At 39.4% G+C, this 23,187-nt stretch overlaps 1 protein-coding gene across 2 annotated transcripts in view; it reads right to left on the bottom strand.

Moving 5' to 3' along the window:
* The window catches only part of jph1a (junctophilin 1a), a 40,663-nt gene extending 17,476 nt beyond the window's left edge, over positions 1-23,187 (bottom strand). For both annotated transcript variants that reach the window (XM_036521314.1, XM_036521315.1), the window contains exons 1-2: positions 22,803-23,187; positions 17,994-18,756 (exon numbers count right to left, since the gene is read on the bottom strand). In XM_036521314.1, the coding sequence (XP_036377207.1) occupies positions 17,994-18,756; positions 22,803-23,181 (1,142 nt within the window). In that variant the 5' untranslated portion in view covers positions 23,182-23,187. The remainder of the gene's footprint in view (positions 1-17,993; positions 18,757-22,802) is intronic.

The raw sequence follows: 23,187 nt of genomic DNA, 5'->3' as shown, positions 1-23,187 counted from the left end.
AAGTACTGGCTTGTGCACGAGGACCTGTGTCAGTGCTTTTTAAGTCATTCTTAAAGGGTATTTCTGGGGGACTCGTGCAATAAATTAAAAAAAAAAACACAGACACACACAACAACAAAAACGACAAATCAGACAAAGCAGCATGGGCATGATTGAGTGAATCTACATAATTAAATGCCATTAAATGTGGCTGAGCAAAACATTTGTTAGCACGCAATGGGTTCCCTGCCTATCACAAGACCAAGCACATAACCAGATTCAGGACAGGAATGTTAAAAAAAATCACAAACAAACAAACAGTACCCCCAAAACCTGCCCCAAATGATCGTAATGGGTTTTGGAATCCTCACCAGCTTAGCATTCGGACTAAACGGCATTATGGACGTACACCCTAGTCAAATGATGGCTTACAGACAGGAAGAGGTGACCTGCTTTACAAATCCTGTGAAAGGCCTTTGCGTGAGATCGGCCACGATCATCCCTCCCAAAAGCCGAGGGTCCCGGTCGGAGAGTGGCTGTGTGCAATGCATTAGGGACAGGGGATTTTTCTTTTAAAGAGATCATTTCAGGAGAGCTAATTATAAAAGATGAAGTAAAAGGGACAAAATAAATTCTGTAAAATGTTGCAGATTAGTTTCACTCTGTGCATTTAATACAGGCTACAGGATGCTGCCTTGGTTTGGTCTCCCCGTTTCTTTTTAGTTTAATTATGACCAATGCCTATGTTTATGACTTCTTCAAATCCCCTTGACAAAGACGTGGCCTGTTTGGTGACAAGGAAGAACAGCGAAACATTAAAATGTATGAGCGACCATATGCTGTAAGATAGTTTCCTCTTGAGAAATAAATCATCACAGGGACAAAGACGGGTATTGTACAGGCCGGCGGTGAATGCAGCGTGTGCTCCAAAGCTTTTCTGGAGATGTAACAAGGCGGCGATGCATCGTTCATCCTCCTTCTATTTATAACATTCAAAGAGATGGATCCAAACCGGGTTGCATATTTAAGCCGCAGCTGAGGACTGGACGTGAACTTTCCAACATTCCGGACAGGATGTCTCAGAGCGGGGAGAGCGGGAAGCGGACGGCCTGTGGACCAGCTCCGGGTACGAGATGTGCCAATGGGAATCATGTCACATATTCAGCCTCACTCTGACAAACAATGCTGATACTACATAACAGCAATAACTCCATTCATTTATTTCTGTATACAACGCAATTTCCACGTATCAATTAATATCTAGTGATTCCAATTAAATTAATATTACAAACAGACATTTTGTCAAGATGACCATCTCACAATGATTTAAAGGCAAAGTTTTTCATGACTGAACAAACATGGCAGCGTCTCATTTCTTGTCCTGAATCACTACTGCATGAGTACTATCAAAAATGTCTGGCGTCCGAGATATGATGAATATCGTGATTCAAATGACATCCCGTACAGGTTGATACTACAAAACGCACCCTGCCAATACTCTTTCCAGAAGCAGCATCAATTTCATGAGTGCCCCTTTCAAGACTTTGGAGTATTTAAAACTACAGAGGTATGCATATAAGCGCCTCTCTAATTTTAGCATGTTCTTAAATTTCGCCCCCTGCATGCGGCCTCCTTTTGGCCCTTTCTCGTCAATCTCTGCCAGACGGACGCTCTGCAGACTGTCTTCTGGAGGTACGTCCTGTCACTCCTCAGGGCAGTGGCCTATTTGAGGACTCTATGTCACATATGCTGACACAGTTCTGCTGGGTCCTCTTCCAGCACTCCCCCGCCCCCCCCCCCCCCCCCCCCCCCCCCCCAAATGCAGGAGCGCATGTCTTGCGCTGGCATTCTGATAAAAGAGACCACCCCGAGACACTTCATATGAACTTCGCTCCCCTCGATCGTGAGCCTGCCACAGCCACGGTCAAATCCAGACCAACGGAGCTGGCGGTAATCCAGCCAGCTGCATATGTCTACAACATCAGGGCTCACTGTGGGCCATAACCTATTCATAAAATGAAGGCTACATTATGAACTAGAAACGGAGAAAAAAAAGTGGTATTTTGACTGAAAAATTACTTTTCAACTTTGAAAAAGAGAATCATAGACCAGTCACTTATGAATAACATGAATGTAGAGAATAAATTTACCATTTGCCCTATATAACTGACAAAACAAAATTAACTTTAATTAGGTAAGTACTTACTCAAATAGAAAAAAATCTGATATCAAAACCATTGATACTGATAATAATCATGTAAATCTATCACTAAACGTTATACAATCATGGTGATTATTATGACATCTTCATCTTTAACTGTACATATCATACGGTGTACATTTGCAGTTGTTGCATACTATTCAAACATACTAGTTGTGTAGTTAAATGCAGTACATAGCACTGTTCTAATCCTAATTAATATACAGTATGGATTCACATGCTATATCTTGACAACACCCATTACTGGATCTTCAACTGGAGCTAATTTAGGGCAAAGTGCCAACAAAGAAAACCTCACTATCTAGGGTTCATATCCCCTATGTAAATAACTAATATAAATAAACCTTACTACAAGATTCATTTGTCAAACTGTCAGGTTTATAACAATAATAATGAGAAACTGCTGTTATGCACATCTGTTTCCTTTGATTTTAACCCTCAGTGCCATCTGCTATGAATAACAGCTGAAGCTAATGAATGTTTTTTTTTTTAACATGAGTACTATAGCAATTCCTTCAGTTTTGCACATATAGTATGAAGCAATGACCCAGAAATCTAAGTATAAAGAAACATCACTCTCTCTTAAAATTAACAGAACAGACATAAGCATAGCATGCTTTTCTAGTCAACATTCCAGAATTTGTAGATTCTAATGTTAAAGAAAACTACTACCAAATAACATGTGAAGACACATGAGGATCTGATGAGTAAACGATAACACAGGTTCACTGGTTCCACTTAAAGATTGTGTTTTGCGTGACAGTACTGTACATGTTAAACAAACAATGGGCCCAAGTAATACCGCACTAACTTCTGAAGTATTCAAGAATCTGTAAGAAGCCATTTGGAGTTGCTATTTAAATACCTGAACAGGAACTGAGTTAAAGTACTGTTACATTCAATGGTGTAGGTTGTGGCACAGACAGAAAGAAGTGGTGAAAAGACACAGAAAAGAACAATTAAAGCACAATAATGAGGGCAGCACAAAAGAAACAGGTGGAACAAAAGAAAGCAACGTGACATTAAATACACCCTGCAGACGCTTGTAAAGGAATGCCGGAGGTAGATGGGGTTGCCAGTTGAATGGTTAGAAATAATGAATGAACCAAATGAATCGTACTCAGACAACAAACTTAAACCACACTGCAAGTACAAAGGATATAATGCTTATTCACTTGTCTCCTTTCCATTCATGCTTCCTTTTACCCCAGTTTGTTCTTCAGTATTTTTAAGGTGCCTCTGTATTATTCTATATGCTATAGAGTTCTTGTTTTTTTTTTTTTTTTTTTGCATGGTGAGGTCAATAAAAGAGGATAAGCCATTTGCACTGATAAATGTATGTGTAAGCAACACTGAAAGACAACTTATTAAAAATAACTGTACTCAGCTTTTTTTGGAAGCAACAGCGTTTAAAAGCAAATTGGTTTGCTGCTGCATTGGATTAGAGACTCTTCAGTCGTTCAGGTAATCATGCTCATTGCTTGCCTGCTCACTCACACACTCACAAGACAGACTTCTCTAATCAATAACAATCCTCAGGTCTGTGCAAAATAAGATTACTATCTTAAATTCATTTAACAGTAGAAGGCTATCCTTGTATGATCTTTCTGTAATAACCTTTGTATTTTACACAGCCACTCAATGTTTTGATGATACTCTTTGTTGATCCACTGCTATTAAATTAAAATGATAATGGAGATACAACAACATCTTTTAAGACAGCAGCGGTATTTACTGCAGACTTTATTTAAATGTTAACTGTAATTATTTTGAAAAGCATTCTATCTGCATCATACCTGAAGAACAGACCATCCTACCACTGCCTAATTTTTATATTCTTATTGCTGGGCTCCAACACGATACAGGTTGATATTTGAAAAATACAGTGATGAAAAAAAATCACAGTTATGACTGTACTTTGCCTTTGCAGCTGCTACTGAGCCCAAAGTCAGTCAGCAGACCAGAAGTAAAAAAAACAACAATATGCAGGTAACGGATTTTAAAACCAAAACACAGACAGATGCTGCATGAATCATCTTGAAAATAAGCTTTGATTTAAAGGGAAAATACCCGGAACACTGGAATTTCTGCATGGATTAGTCCTTTAATCTATCTGACATACTCGGTCAGGAGGCAGTGATCAACCCCTCCCAAAGAATAAGCCATGCCTCACCTGCATCCTGTCCTGTCAGGTGGATCTGCAGATCTGTGCCATGACACACTAAACGGCAGTGCCAAGCAGGTATAAGGAGGTTTTAAAACAGCACACACCTTCCAGTTTCTCCTTCACCTTCTCTGGGTTCTGTGTCTCAGTCTATATCAGGGAGGGGGTTAGGGTCATGAATATTTTGGAGTAACATTTCAATTAACAACTGCTGTACACCTGGAACACACGGTGAGTTGATCTATCCAGATAATGGCTTCGGTTATTTGATCACATTATGTCACAACAAAAAAGCACACAATTCTGCCCTCCAGGACTGCAAGAGGACATGAAACAGACATAATTTTAAAAGTCTTACATTTTTTCTGTTTCCCCAGCTGCATGGAATAAATATATAAATCAACTGTACTTTCCATGCTTTTATGGTGATATAGTGTTTATGCAAACACTTTCAATTTAAGCTCTAAAACAACTTACCAGTTCTTTACGGTTGCTTTTCTGGCAATTTAGTGAAATCTGTTTGCCTCTAACATACTTAGCCCACATATAAATCTTGCCCAGCTACAATAGCTAGAACATAACTTAAAATGCATCTCTCAAAATGGAAAGCATCCTGAAGACTATATGTCATTAATAATTTCTAAATACCTTTCCTTTTTGGAAATTACCGCATGCTGTAGTAGTCCTTCTGGAACCTAACATTTGTTGGGCTGTACAATGTAGACCACAGGATACTTCCAAACCATAGCGTTTTGTTCAATGAACACCAATATTTTCAAAGACTTCTGAAGACACAAGGCACAAGTAAAACTGCTTGTGCTTCATGTTCACGACTGCTGAAGCACTGGGAAGTTTGCTGTATAACATTCAAGCACATTCAGATAATTCTGTTCCTGTGAGGAATTTGTGTTGAACACCGTTCAGCCACAGATCAGCCAGCTTGTTTTTAAGCACAGTAATGAATGGTACAGATTTGGCTGAATGGCTGGATTTTGGTGAAGTGAGCGATGTTAAAATGATGTTAAAATAAAAATACAGTGGCTCAGGTTGAAAATATGGAAACTGCATTGCTAAGAAAAATCCAAATCTGCATTCAAACATCCAGGACCTGGCCTCAGACAGGCCTGCTTCACAGGCTGCAGTGAGTTCACCCTGAGGAGCTCTATCTACAAAACGCTTCATATAATATGCGCTGAATTAACTGGGCTTATATACACTGCAAGGCACTGCTTTTATCTTTGTGTCCTCTTAATGGATCACATAATGATAATTCATATGCATATCCATGTAGACATATTCCAATAACAATTATTATTTGTCATGCAAAAATGATACAACATTCAGTGTAAATACAACCTCAGATTTTGTTTTCCAATATTGATGAACTTAGTAGATCTATTAATAGGCCCTTTACAGAGCAGTAATTTTATAAATTTTCACATTAGCATGTATTTAGAAAGAATTCATAATTTATTATTAGAATTATTTAGAATTCATAAATTGGATTATTCACCACTGTTCAAAAGTGACTCTGAATTTGAGGTAAAAGCAAGCAGTTGTGAGTAAAGATGATGTTTAGCTTGCAGCTACACAGCTAATGTGGAAAACCAGAGCGTGGCTGAAAAGATGACTAGAACAATCACCATGGCAACACTCAACCACTTGGACAGGCAGTTCAACACATCATCTGGTCTGTGTAACAAATTAATCCAGCATCCACACTGAAGCAGAAAAGGTCTAAAGCAGTACATAAACACTAAGAAAACAAAGGCTACCCTTCCACAATCTTGTTAGATTATGCATCCTACAGTGAAGAAAAATCTTTTTTTTTGTTTTCAGTACATTTAAACACACACTTAGCATGCAGCATTGAGCCTGCTACAGAGGGTGATCATCTCCTGGCAACAGATCCAAGTACTCGCAGTAGTTTTAATTAGGGTGCAGTTGTCTCCTGCCCCACACCCACCCACTCCCCTGTCGTACTGAAGTGCACACATGACATTGTCGGGTCTGAGAGCTTTACACCCAAGCACTTCAAAGGCCTCGACCGCAACCCTGCTCTTCCACGAATCTTTGTTTAAACCACACTCAGTGGTAGTCTGATTATCTGGAGCTACTATCCAATCCACTACCACGGGGTCTTACAAAACAGGAATCCTGTGGCAGATGTTAGTTGTTAGATAAAGAAAAACGTACCGGATAAATACTGATGAAGGCCATGACAAGAGATCTATTACAAATTTGGGCAAAAACTTGTTGGATTTCCGTTGGTGGTGAATGGAAATGTTAGCATTTGCACTTGTACTTTCATTGTGAAGACAGGATGCATTATTGTGAATCTCATGTAAAATGCAGACATGTGCGTTAAATGATCTGAAAATGTGGTTTACTGTGTGGACAGTATTTATGGAGGAAGCTTTTGCAAATGACACTTGCATTTTTGTTTCAACATTAATAGGTTTGATTCAAGAACAAAAATATGAGAGTATCACAAGTTAACTAGGGAAATATAGAGGATACAGGTCTGTTCAAGTAATTGTGTTACTACTGTTTTATCACATATTGATTGCTATACTGACGCTTCTCTGATATACACCTGTGTGTCTTTGGATGATGTACTTGAAAGTTGTTATGGATAAGAGTGAATGAATGAATGATTGAATGAATACATACATACACACAAACATACAATATAATACAATATTGTTAGTAATTTATTCACACAAAGCATTTTCCATACATTTTCCTGCTCCCTAATCTAAACATTGCATCTCTGTTATTTGAATTGTGTGTAATTTATGCTGTGGTTTACAGATGGTGCTCTAATGATAAATGTGCTACTGCTGGTTCAAGATATGTTCATAAATTAGCCACATCTGTGCCTATTCCTTATTGTGTACCCTAGCCACATTGGATAAACACCAGAAAGACCTTAGGTTGCCAAACTTAAAATGAAATTTGTGTTTAAGGGGAAATTCTTGTAGAAACATTGTAGATGGATGGGAAATGCACAAGTCTGTTGCTGCACAGCTATAAACACTCTTCTCTGGGTTCCCAAAAGTCATAAGGTAACTAGCTACCTAACAGTCTAATAACTAATAGCCCAATAGCTAATATCTGAAAAAGTAGTTCATTCAGATCATGGTACATTAAATGTATTCATTGCCACCTAGCTACTAATAATTTTCATGAAGAGAAATAAAATAAAGCAAATTATAACATACATCTTGTTGATTTGTTGACTTGACCCTCATGAGCATTTAATCAGTGAGAATTTGTTTATGTGAGGATATAAGTTTGGAAAAAATGTACCTCACTATAACTCAGCTATGGAGGCATACTGAAGATACTGAGCCCAGTGCAGAATGTCAAGTTGCCATGACAACACATTGGCCTGAGTAGTAATGTGTGTCTGTACAAGGTATTCTAATTCTTAACTTTTTGCTCTACATGTCAAAAAAGCACCTAACAATTCTCAAAGGCCAACAAGTTGATGATAGCCTTCTCCCTGTAATTCAATTTTCTAACTGACAGTAAAGACCACCTGAAAGCTCTCCTTTCCACTACTCTTCTCTATCTGTTCTTCCAACCAGCTACTATAACACCAAAAAGGAACCTTGGAGGATTTGTTTTAATGTGTTCAACCACATGAGCGTGCATTCTAATTGGACAATTAAATCCTTACACCTTATTTCTCTTAAACCACCAACTGCAAAGCGAGAAATGTTTGCCAACGGTTTGCTTGTTACTGGCAAAATATGAATAAAACATGTTGCATAAAAATCCTGTCACAGGTCCACTGATATGTGAACACTGCTGAGTGAACAATTGTCCAGACTACATGAAAAGGGAATTCCTGCCATAGCCCACACACGAGAAACACATGAAATTGACTCCAGGGAATTTTGCAATTTATAGAATCGGAGACTTCTGTGGGCAACGGAAAAACTAGTTAGCTATCAAAGTATAGCTGAACATACAGCTATAGTACCTTAGTTATCAAATCAGTTATGACAATTCTGACATTGCTACGTTTGTAGTTAGCTGTACATAATACAAAGCTAGCCTTCATTTGGATAGAACATCACTTCTTTGAAGCATTAATTGACCTTGACTTGTAGCCAAGCCTGCATGTGACCCTACATTTCATAAGAAGAATCCCTTAATAATTGCTAATAAATAACTATTCTACTAATGGGGACCATACCAGTGAATTGTCTATGTGATGAACAGGGATATAATCAGATGTAAAGTCATACAGGATATATGCCTGCTAATATATGCGAGGTTACATGTATGATAATAAATGATATTATACTGTAATAATGTACAGTGGACACATTTCCTTGTACCCACAACTACACAAAACAAGAATGATTCTACGCTTCATTTCTCTACAACATATATACCTACTTTGACTCATGCTTTATCTGTTAACAATCTATGCCTAAAATATAACTAGCCAGAGAATGTTCATCTGAACAAATTCATAAACAGAACATATATCATAACACATGAGGACAAAACATTAGCAAACATGTAGTGGATAGTTCTTGCATTCACATTTTATGTACTGCTCTCTGGATAAAAAAAGTGCTTGAAATTGCAGCACGTTACTTTTCTCCAAACCTAATGTTGAAGTGTTGGTAATAACCTTTTAAACACAGTGCACGTACAGTGCATCCATTTAATTAGATTAAACAGAACTTAAGTAGCCTTGTAGTGTCAGTTGTGACACCTACAGATGATGATAGAACATTTGCTGGATAATGCTGACATAATTGTCTTTGCTTTCTTTAATCCTCATGCCTGTTGTAAGGCATAACTATGGATTCCTTTACATCTCAGAAAAATGCCAGAAATGAGCAGTGGCACGCATGCACATAACACTATGACTTTCTATACAGATATAGAACTAAAATTCTGTAAATAGTTAAAATCCAATAAAAAAGCCTCCCAAAAATAAAAATGTAAAGTTAATTGTGTTAAAGTGTTTACACTTTAATGGAGCGCTTCAATCACAGAAATCCTAAAAGGAACTGATGTGCTTTGTACACAATATAGCTGGGCTCCGTGACACTCTGTAACAACGTAAAGTAGCAATATGTATTCTGCCAGTTTGGTGCACTTAGGAGGTTAATGGGGCTACTGATCTTCAACCTGGATCAGAAGTGCTGATCGGTGGTAATGCTCCCTTGCTAATATCCTCTTTCCCTGCTTGCCGTGCTCAGAGCGCCTTTGTAGGTCACATCAAGAGTGACCTTTGCTTGGCTCCTCACATCCCTGTCTGAAGGGCAAGGCAAAAGATCATATTCAAAAGAAGATTACCTCTTGACATGCTTTGACAAAATGACATAAATGAAAGTGAAATCCATACTTCCTGCTGTTAACCCTTCAAAGGACAATTATGTTATGGTGTATCAATTAGCACATTTGGGAAAATAATTAGAAATCTACAGCAATATTAATTTTTTCTTCAAGGTATTATATAAGGTTCCTTAAAAAACTACTTGGTGTTTTTCATTTTTACCATGTACTTGAAATATGTATACTTTTAGTAGTTAAATAACATTTTTCATTTTGAATATCTGCTGGACAGTACATCCAAGGAACAAGCAGTTCCTTATTTATTCAAAGGCTAATTTGGTAGGGATATGTAACACTTGAAAGTGGTGTATTCATTTTATACAATGTTCTATAAAGATGATCTATAATGATCTATAAAGATGATTTTTGGAAGAGACTGATTAAACATGCCACTCTGCATGTTAAACGAATTTACTGCCTCCAAAAGGCGTTGTTTAAGACCCTTACACTGATAAGGGGGTTTGAATGCAGGCATGGAGCACAATTCAGATGGGGAATCATTAGCCTGCTGAAGGATCATAAGGCTTAAAGTACAGAAATAATTAGGTTTTAATATTCCTCTTTCTTCCATACAGATTGTAATGGATTTGGAGTGAATATCTGACACAGTGTCTTTGTCATGCTGCAGACATGGCTAGGACCTTAACAAGCTCTTCGCTACAGCAGACAATGTTGTGCTCCGCCCCCTGCTGTGCTGGAGATGCACCCTTCCGCAATGTGAATGCATCCTTCATAGGCTGATCTGCTAAAGAGCATTCTGTGGAGCCATTGTTTGTCAGTTGGGATGATCTTTCATGTGCACCATATGATTTGGCTGGGTAAAATGTGACGCAAAAAATATGCTGCATTATTGTGTGACTTCACAGTGTGAAGGAGGTTGCTACCACAGATGGGTCCCTTTCACATTACTGTATGTGACATGCATATTGCACAGCAAAAGATCAGGGGAAATTATTTGGTGGTGAATATGAATATGAATTATTACATATTAAACATAATTAAACATAATTATATATTAAGAGTTATTATGATGGTGAAATGATCTGGAAAAACAGCTTATCACTTCACAACATGAAAAAATACCTTCGTATCTATTGGTTGAATACTGTCCTGTTATAGTCCTTGATGGCAGGAGCAACCCTTTTATTATTTTTTACATGCTGATTACACTATACATTCTTATGATTCATTTCAGTATTATTTAACCTGAACTGATGACTGGACGGCAATGTCCCCTAACAATCTCCTAGGGCGTTTCAGACTGAGGTTTGATTAACATCTGCTCATATCTCCGGACATCTGAAATACAAAACAGATTTTATAGTTGATGTGACTCAAATAAAGGTAACAGGAGCTATTAATGCTTTCACATTTTAAAAGGAAAGACAAGCACGTGGAAGTCATGTTAATATATTGTGTTTAAGGATATACATTTAATTTTCTACACACTGAACACTGTATGGCAGGCAATTACAAGGAAGCCAGTATAGCATTTTGTCTACCTCACCTTGCAGTCTCATTAATTTATTCATATTTATCACTCTGCTTAGCTAAATTTCCTTAATAGCACTCACAGCCTACACTCTGTTGACAAATGCCAATTTAAAACAATACAAAGTAAACATGTATCACTGTTGCATCAGCCATTTTAAATTTAGCATCTATATACCAGTAGGGACATGGGTGGCACATGCAGCCATTTAAATTTGCATGTGGCTGAACACAGCAGACTGAACCCACCACAGGGAGGCTGTTTCTCTACATGTGCAATCTGCAGTGTACATTACAGAGACGTCATTAGGCATATGTCCAAAGAACACAGTCATACTTTAATTAATTTTCCTGCCTTTCTATTTTAAAAAAATATGGTTTGTTCCTTGTGGGACGCAGTACACAGGGAAAAGATCAAGTTTAGATTGATCAGACCTTTTTCTCAAGTGGTTTTTTAAAAAGTATATGAAGCATTTTTATGTACATTTAAATGTGTACCCCCCCCCCCCCCAACTCCTCCTTGCCAGTCTCTTCATGTTTCTCTCCACAGTTTTTGGCCACCGACCAAGTGCTTGTGAAAAGCCCCCTTGAGCCACACCTAAAGTGGCCAGGGTTTAAAAGCACGCAGAGCTGAATTCCGAGTGAAGTCAGCAGCACAGCAGGTGATAAACATACGTGCCGTCTGAGCGCTCCAGCAGATGATAGCGCAGCAGCAGTGGGGCTACTGTATCAGCTGCTGGTGGGCTATATTCCTGTAGACTGCTGATAAGCCAACTCGTGCCTTGCCTTATTTAGTCAGACTGCAGCGCAGGCACATCAGGGCCCTGGCTGCGCCCGCGAGCGCACCTCCACAGCCTGCCCCGTGGCTCGCGCCTTTTCTCCCAGGGGTTCCAGCTCAACTGCTGGGAGCGATATATGTTCTCACCCCATCCATCCCCTCCCTGGACTTTTGCCATCCTATCACAAAGTAACCACTTCATGAGTCAGAAAAAAAAAAAAAAAAGTTCGTTTTCGTTATTGTTGTTGCTCTGGGACACATCCTCGCTTAATTACGCAAGTTGGGTCCCTGACAGCGAAACCTCGTAAGGTTGCCTTTCATTAAAACTTGCATTGAGAGGGTCGGTTTGAAGCATGTGATAATCATTGGTTTCTATAAAAAGCCCAGTGCCTTAGAAAATAGGCAGCAGTAAAAAACCGAACGTCCTGAAGCAGGACAGCGCTGGCTTACACAGCCACACACAGCTGTGGTATTTTTAACCAGGTTCTATATACGGGTTCTACCTTTATTTCCATTCATTCAGCAGAACAGTGGTAATACAGCTAATGTCAGTGTTATTAACGACACCCAACAGGGAGAGTGAGCGTAAACCGACAGTTTCTTTTCCAGTATCAGTGGTGGGGAAAATGCATACTCTTTTACAGCTTAGATATTTTAATCCTCAACAATCCTTTAATCCCTGGCTCTGTTTCAGCACTGAATCAACATCTTACAGAGCACAGAGGATATGATAGAAGTATGCTTTGGAAGACCGAAACAAATCCCCGTGGTGTTGCTGATTCTTTTAATGAAGCCATGTTACAGGTTTAGTTCCTGATATAAATATATTCCAGATTTTGACTGTCAGGTAGACCATTATGTTCCCAATCAGTTTGCCCCACTGCCCGTGTCCTGACATGAACCGGTGATAAGGTTACAACTCAAACCATTGATATGAGATGGAGGGCTGTCATTTACAGACTCTGCTTTTCATTCCAAGCACTTTTGCAGATCTTTTTTTTTCTTCAAGGGTACAATGCCTGTCCCATACTAATTTGAACACAAAGAGGTATATGTATGGGGTGTAAGTTGGCACAGAATATAGGTGGGGACGGGAGAAGTTATACTATACTAACTATACTATATGCTATTAATATCATTTATGTGCTCAGAAGGTACCCATAAGCAGAGCGATTTACAAATAATATTCTGAATTTTTTTCATTTGAGGCCATAGTAGCTGGGTAATTTGCTCAAGCGTGCCGTTCCCCTCCTGGAAATCAAACGTGTAAGCTTGTGACAACAACAACTGGCCCTTACTCAATACACCACATTGCTGCCCCTATTAATCATTTTACTGATATCACACATATCGAAATAATTAAGTACATTACCCAGAGAATGGTGTGTGTTAACACATATAGAATCAAAGTGTAATCATGCTAAACAGAAAAACTTTGTATTAATCAAGAACATTTTTCTTCTATATTCTGTTTAAAAAATAGGACTAACAGATTAATGTTGATGTTTTGCCCCTTATAACACCCAGAATCAAACACTTCTCTGTCCAATTGTAAAAGTGAGCTATGCAAGATAAATTATTTATCCCTTACACTTTTCACATGAAGAAGACACATTTTGCACATCATTACTGACGTGAGACATATCAGTGGTCATTTTTCATCTCCTTTAATGTCTCTAGCTCAGAAATAACATTGTTTTCCTCTAACTTCTAGCATGGATGTGTCATGTGATGTGTTTACATTTGAGGAAGGCCACACCCAAGAGGGAGGTAAGTCCAGTCACTTATCTTAAGCCCACAGGCCTTGCACTGCTTCTTTTCAAAAGTACACTCACTCAAGTCACTATCCCATTCACATTTAAGAAATGAAGTGAGTCAGTGCTATCTCCTCAGGGGTGCTGGAATTTGTGGGTACTCAACATTCTTCACAAGCCTTCATCTGAATGAATTGTGGGCGCCACCCATTCAGGAAATCTCAACCCACGGATGAGTGAAACAGGAAGTTCCCATTATGCCATTCTCATCTCTGCCTCACAGAGGCCCCCGCTCTCGAGAGGAGACACGCTCCACACGTCATGCTATCTCTCTATTGATTGGTTGATCCACAACATGAGGACAGTAGCTCCAGGGCACGGGATGGCTCATCAGCTCCGACTCCCTGGCAAAAGCGGAATCGCTGCTTTACATGCAACCCTTTGTCCATTTTTATCCTGCCAATCACTTGGGGTTGAGAAACTATTGTTCTTCTCAGCCATTTTTCTGTCAATGGGTCATTCTCTGGCCATCATCATTACTTCTGTTGTTTTTTCTAGGTTTAACATGTTGTTATGTTCCAAAGTCATGCATGCATTTTGAATCCACTCACTGACCCAGTAAAGCTGTATCAGGTGACTTTGATCCAATCAATACAACCACAATGTCACCTCATGATGAAAATTATACAACTATTTCTTGTGACAGGAATCACTATTTTCTTGAAGTTACACAAACTGGTAAAGTATATTAAAGGAGGAGGCAATGAAAGAACTTGTCCAGGTTATTTGGGTAAAGTCTGAATAAAACACAACTTGTAAAATCCACTCTATGATGCAGTAAAAGGTAAGAGGGTGAGGGCATCTACTTTCTTGTGCAGCCAGTATTGGCATTACCATGTTCTTTAATCCACTTTGTAATGAGGCGAAAATGTAATCAAATAAGATAAAAAAACAAGAGGAAGCAGCACACAGCTCCATGAGGACATGGGGAAATTGGTTTTTAAAATAACAAAGATTTTGTAACTTTATGTGACCTTCTCTTTCTTTTTGAAATGACTGCTCTTGAACAGTAATATCACACAAACCACAGAATCTTCAATCTCATGGCATTGAAGTTGATACTGCATATAATCGGGTGGATTGCAATGCTGGTATGACAAAACTACTTTAAGAAATTACATGTCATGAATATTTTAATTAAATTTCTTTCAAATATTTGATAATGGAGCTATCTTAAGTCCCGTTCCCTCACTCTCTCCTTCCTTCAGTATAGTACACAATGCCTTTCAATATCCTTCAAATGGTTCCAATGGTTTTTATTTCTAAACTCTATTATGATGAGTACAGAAAATCCTTTAATGGTGGAGTGAGTGGTCTGCACCTCACTATCATTTAGAGCCACTGGGCATTATCTTATGGGTTTATGCTGAACTGCCATTATTATATTAAAATGTTCTAAAGGGACTGTTCTCCACGGGCTGCCGCTACTGCAGGAATAGATAATCCCTTTCATCGTCTCTCTAATGGTGCTCCATAAGCTACACAAAATCTGCAGCATGCTCGTGTCTATGTGTGTGTGCACGCACGCCCAGAGAGTTTCAACAGTAGGAGGGATATTTTTAAGGTATTTGTGGAAGATTTCAGAAATGACCCTGTGATATGTACAACTGCAGTGAAAATGTAATTGCCTAATTCCCTTGTCGTAGTTTTAATAAAGCTGTTAATATATTCTGCATACTGTACCTAGTCATACTAATCTGCTGCTATTGGGACCAAGGGTAATCAAAGCTGCAATATTCAGTGAAGTTGACACTCTGACCCAGTTTCAATTCGATCAGAATACGCTTTGTCGAAAACTTTGGGTAAAGAATATAAGCAAGGTGTTGATTTAAGCAAGCGTTTAAGTAAGCATTACATTTTCATTACTTAGACATTATTAGTTTGGGAATCACTAACATTAACAAAAAAAATTGATGCTCAAAGTTAAGTGTTTTGAAATCAGATCAAGTTATTAAATTCCTTCATTATTCAAATGTAACACCAAAATGCAAGGTGGAGTCAAATCTTGGCCTTTGAAGTGCTGAAAAGCTACACTGAGCGTGGATTTTTGTTCATACTGCAGACCTGCAGTGTCATTTATGGAATTACATGCAGTCACATGGAATGAGATGATACCAACATTACACTACAGCACATTCTGGATTGTGCACAGCTGTGGACATTTGTCATTCTGTGTATAGGGCAGAAAAAAAAATCCAATACGAGAAAATGTACTGAAATAATTATATCCAATGAAAACCCATTTTGTGGTGGCTATGTAGCCCCTGTACAATGTTTGGTGCAGTACAAGTGTGGCTTCAGATTAAAAGGTCATGCCCATCCCACTTACTGAAGGAAGAATGTCGTGTACGAGCAGCACTTGGCAGGATAGAATTTGTCGTCATAGAGTCCATGGGGTGCATGACCTCTTGAATGCTCCACAGTCACTTAAGATAAATACCAATATCATAGTAGTGCCACCCTTCTTGGGCTGACTTCTCAGCCCCTCTGACTTAACATAACTAAATGGCAACTAACTGAGGGAAACACAGCAACATTTATATGACGGCATCAACGTACAGTTTGGAGAAAATCTTTTCAATGAGTACATGGAAGCAATATAGTCCTATAACTGAGTTTCAACCATGACCTTTAAGTGAAATTTCCTTTTGAATAATAAAAGAAAAGGTTTTTGATCTTCAAAGACAGGGAGCATAAGCTTGCTGATGGCTACAAGAAAATAACACCCTCTATGTTGCCTAGATGATCTTGTCACATGCTTATTGCTGAAAACACAACACTGACATCACCATGGAAACTATAAGTAACACACTATCATTGCCATGCTAAACCACCTCTTAAAGAGGTATCTCTTATTCACCTGGAAAGATAACCAGGTGACCATAAATCCAAAACACACAATGCAGCCAGGAAATGATCGTTATTAAATATGCACTTCAGAGAAATCTTATCTAATATCTATAGAGTCTGAATGTTTTGCCTGATGCCATACACTGTAATTATATCGTACATAACACTCGCAATCCATGATGTAGAGGTGGTCGCAATGCACAGTGAGCTACACAATTTCATCTCCAACTTAAATTAGGATTTTGAACACAATTTATGCATTTATAGTGGTTTCCATACAGCGTTATTGTAGATGCAAATGTGTGTTTACATGTGCACAATACTGGGAAAAAACCTCTTGAAGAAAATGAAAAAAGAGAGGATGAAGAAGGTGAAGATAGATCCAAAAATGCCTCTGATGCCATATTGCCACATTTTAATGATACTATAAGCATTTTTACATAATTCACGTAAATTTGTCTACCACAGATGGATCAGGGCCAATGCATGGCTCATTTGCATATTGCACACCACCTGCCCTTCATCTGCATAACAATGTCTACTTAGAACTTTCTTCCAGATCAGAGAAAACACAGCTTATACATTCTTTTTGTACCGTCCGACATGAATAACACATGCAAATCTGTTACACATGATAAATCTCTGAGAACCAACTTACACTTTTATATTGTAATACATGATAATATGCTTCTGGCAAGATGATTTTTCAGACACAAACCATGTTATAGATATGCTCCTGCTAAAATGCCGACATGCGGCTTGTCCATGTAGGCAATTTCATGATCCAGAATTTTAATGTAGCAGGGTGATTTTCCCTCTTCAAAGCCTTAAACCAAAGCGTCAAAGGAATGCAAATTTACAAACAGCCTACATCATCATTAGATAATGTGAAATCTGAGAATCCAGTCTGAGAATCCAGTCTGGAGTTAAAATGAATCAGACTCAACCCAGTCAATAATCATGTTTCTAAAACATACTCTGTAAGAAAATGAAATCAGAGATGTTTCAGCAAGAGAATCAAGGAAAAAATAAACAAGAAAAATTCCAGGGAAGGTATGTGGAACAGAACCTTTACAGATTAGTTGAAATCAATGGGTTTTGATAGACCTGGGATCATGACTGACCCTGGGACTATTCATACCTATTTCTGAGCAACAGCTGTGACTCAGCTTCAAAGAGAGTTAATAACGAAGAAGGTTTGACGCAGATAACCTAAGGCTACAGCTTTTAGCTTAACCACAAGGGGCAAATAACACTAAAATGCTTTGGCCAAGATTAACCACCATTGCTAGAGAATGACATGTAACATGCACGTGCAGCACTGCTTACCTTGAAGCAGCTATTTCCACTTTTGTCCTAGCGATAGCCGCTGCGCGCTGGGCTCCTTCCACAGCGCGGTCCACTTTCTCTTTCGTTTTGGGGTTCTTGAGGGGAATAAGCTGCTTCCGTATTCCGCGGACCAAAACATTGTTTTTGTACTTCCCTTCCTCCCTCGTGCCGTCAGGAAAAATGGTGCACCCGTAGCCATGCCTCTTGTTGTTTAGCCACTCCCCCTCGTATTTCATCCCGTTGGAGCGCTCGCTGATGCCAAAGCCGTTCCTCTTGTCATTCTTCCACTCTCCCATGTAGGACTCGGTGGTGGTGGCGTCCACGTGGTCCTCCATGGGCACGTACTCGTCGGGCAGCTCGCCGTCGCCATAGCTTATGGTGGAGTTGGCGTCGCTGGAGCTGATGCGGCTCATGGTGGCGTCGCTCCGCACGGAGCTGCGCTTGCTCGATATCGACGTTCTCGACTCCGACTTCCTCAGCTGCTTGAGGCTGCCGAAGAGGGACCCTCTTCGGAACAGGCCCTTTTTCTTTCCAGTCACTACCTCGCTGTCGCTGTGAAAGTTCAGGACAAAGCCCCCCCTGCTCCCCACGGGGGTGTCCGCCGTGATGTCGTGAAGGACAGTGCCGTTGCTTTGCTCGCTGCGCAGCGACGCCAGGGACGTTCGGAGTGGCGAGCGAATAATGGTAGCCATTCCGTAAGGCACACTCTGACGCACGCCGTATCCGTGGCGCATTCCTCCCATCCACTGTCCCTGGTACGTACCTTTTAGAATAACAAAGGATGGAGAGAATTACTGACCGCGCTGCATGGTGATCGGGCAAATGTGAGGGCAAGACAGTCAAGTCCATCCATGCACATTACAAAATGAAATGTCATTCAAGCTGTTAGGCTTACTGCTTTAATTCACAACGTATGCATGCTCTTCCCAAACTCATGGAAGGGTTACACTTCACGTTAACTACTTGTGTAATTACACTTCACTGCAATGAATACATATATCTAAAATACATTGCTTATGTAATATTCTATTATTAATTCATCTAGTCAAAGAGAACTGAAAGAATATGACTAAAAAACAAGAGAGCTGAAAGAAAATGACTAAAAAAATCTAATGTCTTCAGAAGATACTGTTTTATACTACATGTACTCGGCACTTCAATAAACTACGGAAAACACTGACCAAATCAGTGACATTGCACACATATCACCCACATCTTCTGTATTTTGTTTCATCGTTGTCTCTGCAGGCACTGTATTACTATCGGAATCGCTGCTATCGCTGAGATCTTCCATTTTTCTTCAAGTTACAATGCATTCATAGGGAGCTGTGAAATAACAGGCCTATTACTTTCAGTGTCTGATCCTCTCATTGATGTTGGTATCCTGGCTAGATGTAATGACGAGCAGTGGTAGGCTGTGAAATCACACCTCCAAATCTCTGCTCCGCTCCTGCTGCAGAAACACATGTGCATCTTATCTTTCAGGTCAGAATCCATATTAGCCGTGATACTGTAAGGTTAACAGCCAAGATGGGTCTCTTTACCACATCACAGAAATAAACCTGCAAATGAAGAAGTGTCACCCCATTGTGGCATTTGTTCCCTCATGTTTCTCGTTTGTTTGGGTGCACTGTCACATGATAGAACAATGAAAAAGAAAAGGACTCTGGATACTCCTTCTTCCTGTCTGGGCTTGTTACCACTATGTCCTTAAGTGTTTTAAAGCATATGGAGAGGATTACTGTCTCATATGTCATATGACAATGGAAGCAAAATTATGGAATGGGAAGTAATATCTCTTTTTTCATCAGGTACCACTCTATTTCTGTGAGTTTTTAGAATGCCATGCCATTTCTGTATAGGCATACATTTATTTATACGTCTAAAAGATCTGCATTAAGATATAGGTAAGATATCTGTACAATATTTGGGTATCTTAGGAAGGGGAACTTCACTCATGAGACTACGATGGTGATGATTAGACCACTAAACCTTCAATAAACTGCAAAATAAATCTTAAAGAGTTGCTCCATCAGATAATACAACCCAGGGAAAGTGCTATGCTGGACAGGCTACATCCTTATTTATCATACCTATTAAAGCCAATGTGCTAATTGACTTCCCCTAAAACAAATGGGGTGCATTTTCAATTGAATAGTATGTAGAAAACTTTGAATAAACATCAAGTTCAAGTTAGAGGCAAGTTAAAATATATTCCTCACTAGGTAAATTATGGATACTGAATAGGCCTTGGTGCCCTTTAAGGTATGCCTGTATGAGACATTACTTTGCACTAAATCTCTGCCTTTCGTAAAAGGCTCCATCACTTCAAAACTGTACCATCAACTGAATATCTTGTGGGTTAGAGTCGGTTAACAATCGCAACCCCCCTCCCCCCCCCAAAAAAAATAATAATGTGACCTTGGTATTTTCCAGAAACAGTTACTGTATACTGCTGTTCCTAAAAGCCTCCTGCAAAAAAATAGATTTGTGGCATCCCATGCAATGACAGTTCCTCTGATCTCCTGGAGTACAGCGTGAGCGGCAGCACAGGGTACAGTACAGGATAAGAGTGGATTTTCTGACCACAATCCTGTGGGGAGATGATCAGATGCTAATTTTCAAATGATCACGAGGCAGCTTTTCACATCAGCGTACATCAGATGTGCCTGGTTTACTGTACATTAAACTGTAAATTAGAGCACACTGCACTAAACGGTCTCCCTGCAAGAGAGCGCTGATTTTGCCCAGGGGGAAAGAGATAAACTGAACTGAATGATCCCCTTGTCAGCTCAGCTCTAAAGAAGGCATTGTTGAACTCTCCTATGTCACAGAGTTTTCAGTTGTCACACATGCACTCTTATTCATGTATAAGGCCACCATGTGCACAGAAGCTAACTGGAATGTTTGTGTGAATACACAATATTATACTCATGATGGATACATGTGACATTTTCATACGTTTTATGGTGAACATATCCTGTATAATAATAATTAAAAGAATTATTGTATTCTTCTGTTATGGGTACTTTTTCTAGTATTATGCTATTAACCTCAGTAATCAGTGCACATTATCCATACATACATGAAATACTAACACATTCACTTTCTATAGCAATTATTAATACACAAATGTAGGGTCATCCATCTTTTGCCACACTCCCATTTCCTTATTTATAATTCACATTATGTGAGAAAATTATCTTACATTCATAGAGGAAAGCAACATTTCAATGACTTGAGAGCTAGCATGTTTAACATGTAGCTGAGAAAGTAACCTGTAATACTAGATCAGTGAGGGTTCGTTTTAACCTGAAGTTCCTAAATAAGCAACTGCTGTACAGTAAGTGCCATGTATAACCGCTATGCATATAATACATGATACATACAGGGCTAAGGCTGTGATAACTAGAGCTGTTCTCTAAAGTAAATGTCAATGCTGAAAAATACACTATAATTACCTTTATACGCACCTTTTAAATGACCCTGAAAAGCAATCACTCATTTTCAGGAAAAGACATCAATAAATCCTCAGAAATGTAGGCTTTTAGATTCATGTCTTTCAGCAACCACTTTCAGATGCATCTTCTGGATTTTATTTTCTCATATTTCCACCCCGTTGCTTTGAAAATCTAACATCAATACTACATCACCACTATTATTATCATTGTTATAGGCAGCAGTAATAGTAGCACTAGTAATACATAGCAAGGGGTAGTAGTAAGAGTCGAACAGTGACAATACAGAAGTTCCTCATGACAGTTATTATAGTTAAAATTATTTATTTTTTAGGGAAATTGACAGTGTTAATATTATGCTTTACAGTGCATTGCTTGTTGTAAGTTTCAGCATCTGATGGGTCAAAATATCAGGTACACTCTAAACAGCAAAACCTTCAAATTATGCGCACCGAACATTACCCATGGGGTCAGCACAGGCCTACCCCAACAATTAAATAATACCAGTATTACTTTCTGTATCAAAACATACATACAGCTCCGTACTGCTAAGCACATTTAAGGAATAGTAGGTCACACCTCTGAATTTCACACCTGTAATGTTTAAACTGACACAATAACAAAACTGTAACACCAAAATTAAATGTTTCTATTTTAATAACTAAAAATGCTGAGACAAGTACTTTTCATTAGGCCTGTGCTTGTTGAAAAGTATCTTCATTCTAAGTGTTGCATATGAGGCTATTATTAGCCAGCCATGACCTCCATGACAGCGCTCTGCGCTGACCTGTCCGACCCGGAGCCATACATCAATAATGCACAGTGCCGGGGTACTCACTCATTAAAATGGCTGTGCTAGTCCTGTCTGTTCTACGTCACATAAGTACAGTTTGATTCGTGTGCAATGCAAACCCTGTATTTGGAATTGTACAAGTGACAGACTATCGTACTCAACACATGTGAACAACTCTGGATAAAGTGAGTCAAAAGAACATGGCAACGGTTCACACAGGCTAGCTGGTTATTCAGACATGCAAGCCAGAAAGCGAAGCTACATGCTCACGCTGCAAGCCTCATTCTGACAGCTTTAATTTAGATTTTTAAAATTAATTTATTGCTTATATTTGCGCGAAGAAACGCACATTTCACAATAACACTTGCAGCGCGACTGTGAAATGCCGTGAGTTTGATCATTCTTGCCAGTTATGGTCATGCTTTCAGTTTTACTCTGATGTGTGTTATCGCACAGTATCAAGTGCACCACCGACCTACGGTACAAACGCTGCGCGAAACACCCATTCTGGCATTTGGCGATAAGATGTTATTGAAACAATTCAAATGAATAACCCACCTCCATCTCCATAGGTTTCGATCCCATATCCATCCTGAAGCCCATTACTCCATGTACCATCATATCTCGCAGGTGTGTTGTGGCTTTGGCGGATCCCATATCGACCCTTAAACCCATGACTCCACTCTCCACGGTAGGTCCACTTCCCTTTGGTTTCCACTCCAAGACCGTGTCTTTTCCCTTGCGCCCAGTAGCCCTGGTACGTATTCCCGCTGGGCCAGGTGTACACCCCCACTATCTCAAAGCCGTGAGACCAGGACCCGGAGTATTCGCCCTGGCCCTTGGGTCCGGTACAGATGCCGTGTCCGTGGGCTTTCCCATCCTCCCAGCCGCCGCAGTAGGTGCCTCCATCGTCGAAGTCGAACCGTCCGCCCGTCATTCAGAA

This window comes from Megalops cyprinoides, chromosome 2, assembly GCF_013368585.1.
Source record: "Megalops cyprinoides isolate fMegCyp1 chromosome 2, fMegCyp1.pri, whole genome shotgun sequence".
Lineage (NCBI taxonomy): Eukaryota > Metazoa > Chordata > Actinopteri > Elopiformes > Megalopidae > Megalops > Megalops cyprinoides.
Note: the sequence above shows the minus strand (reverse complement) of the source record. Positions and strands in the feature narration are given on the sequence as shown.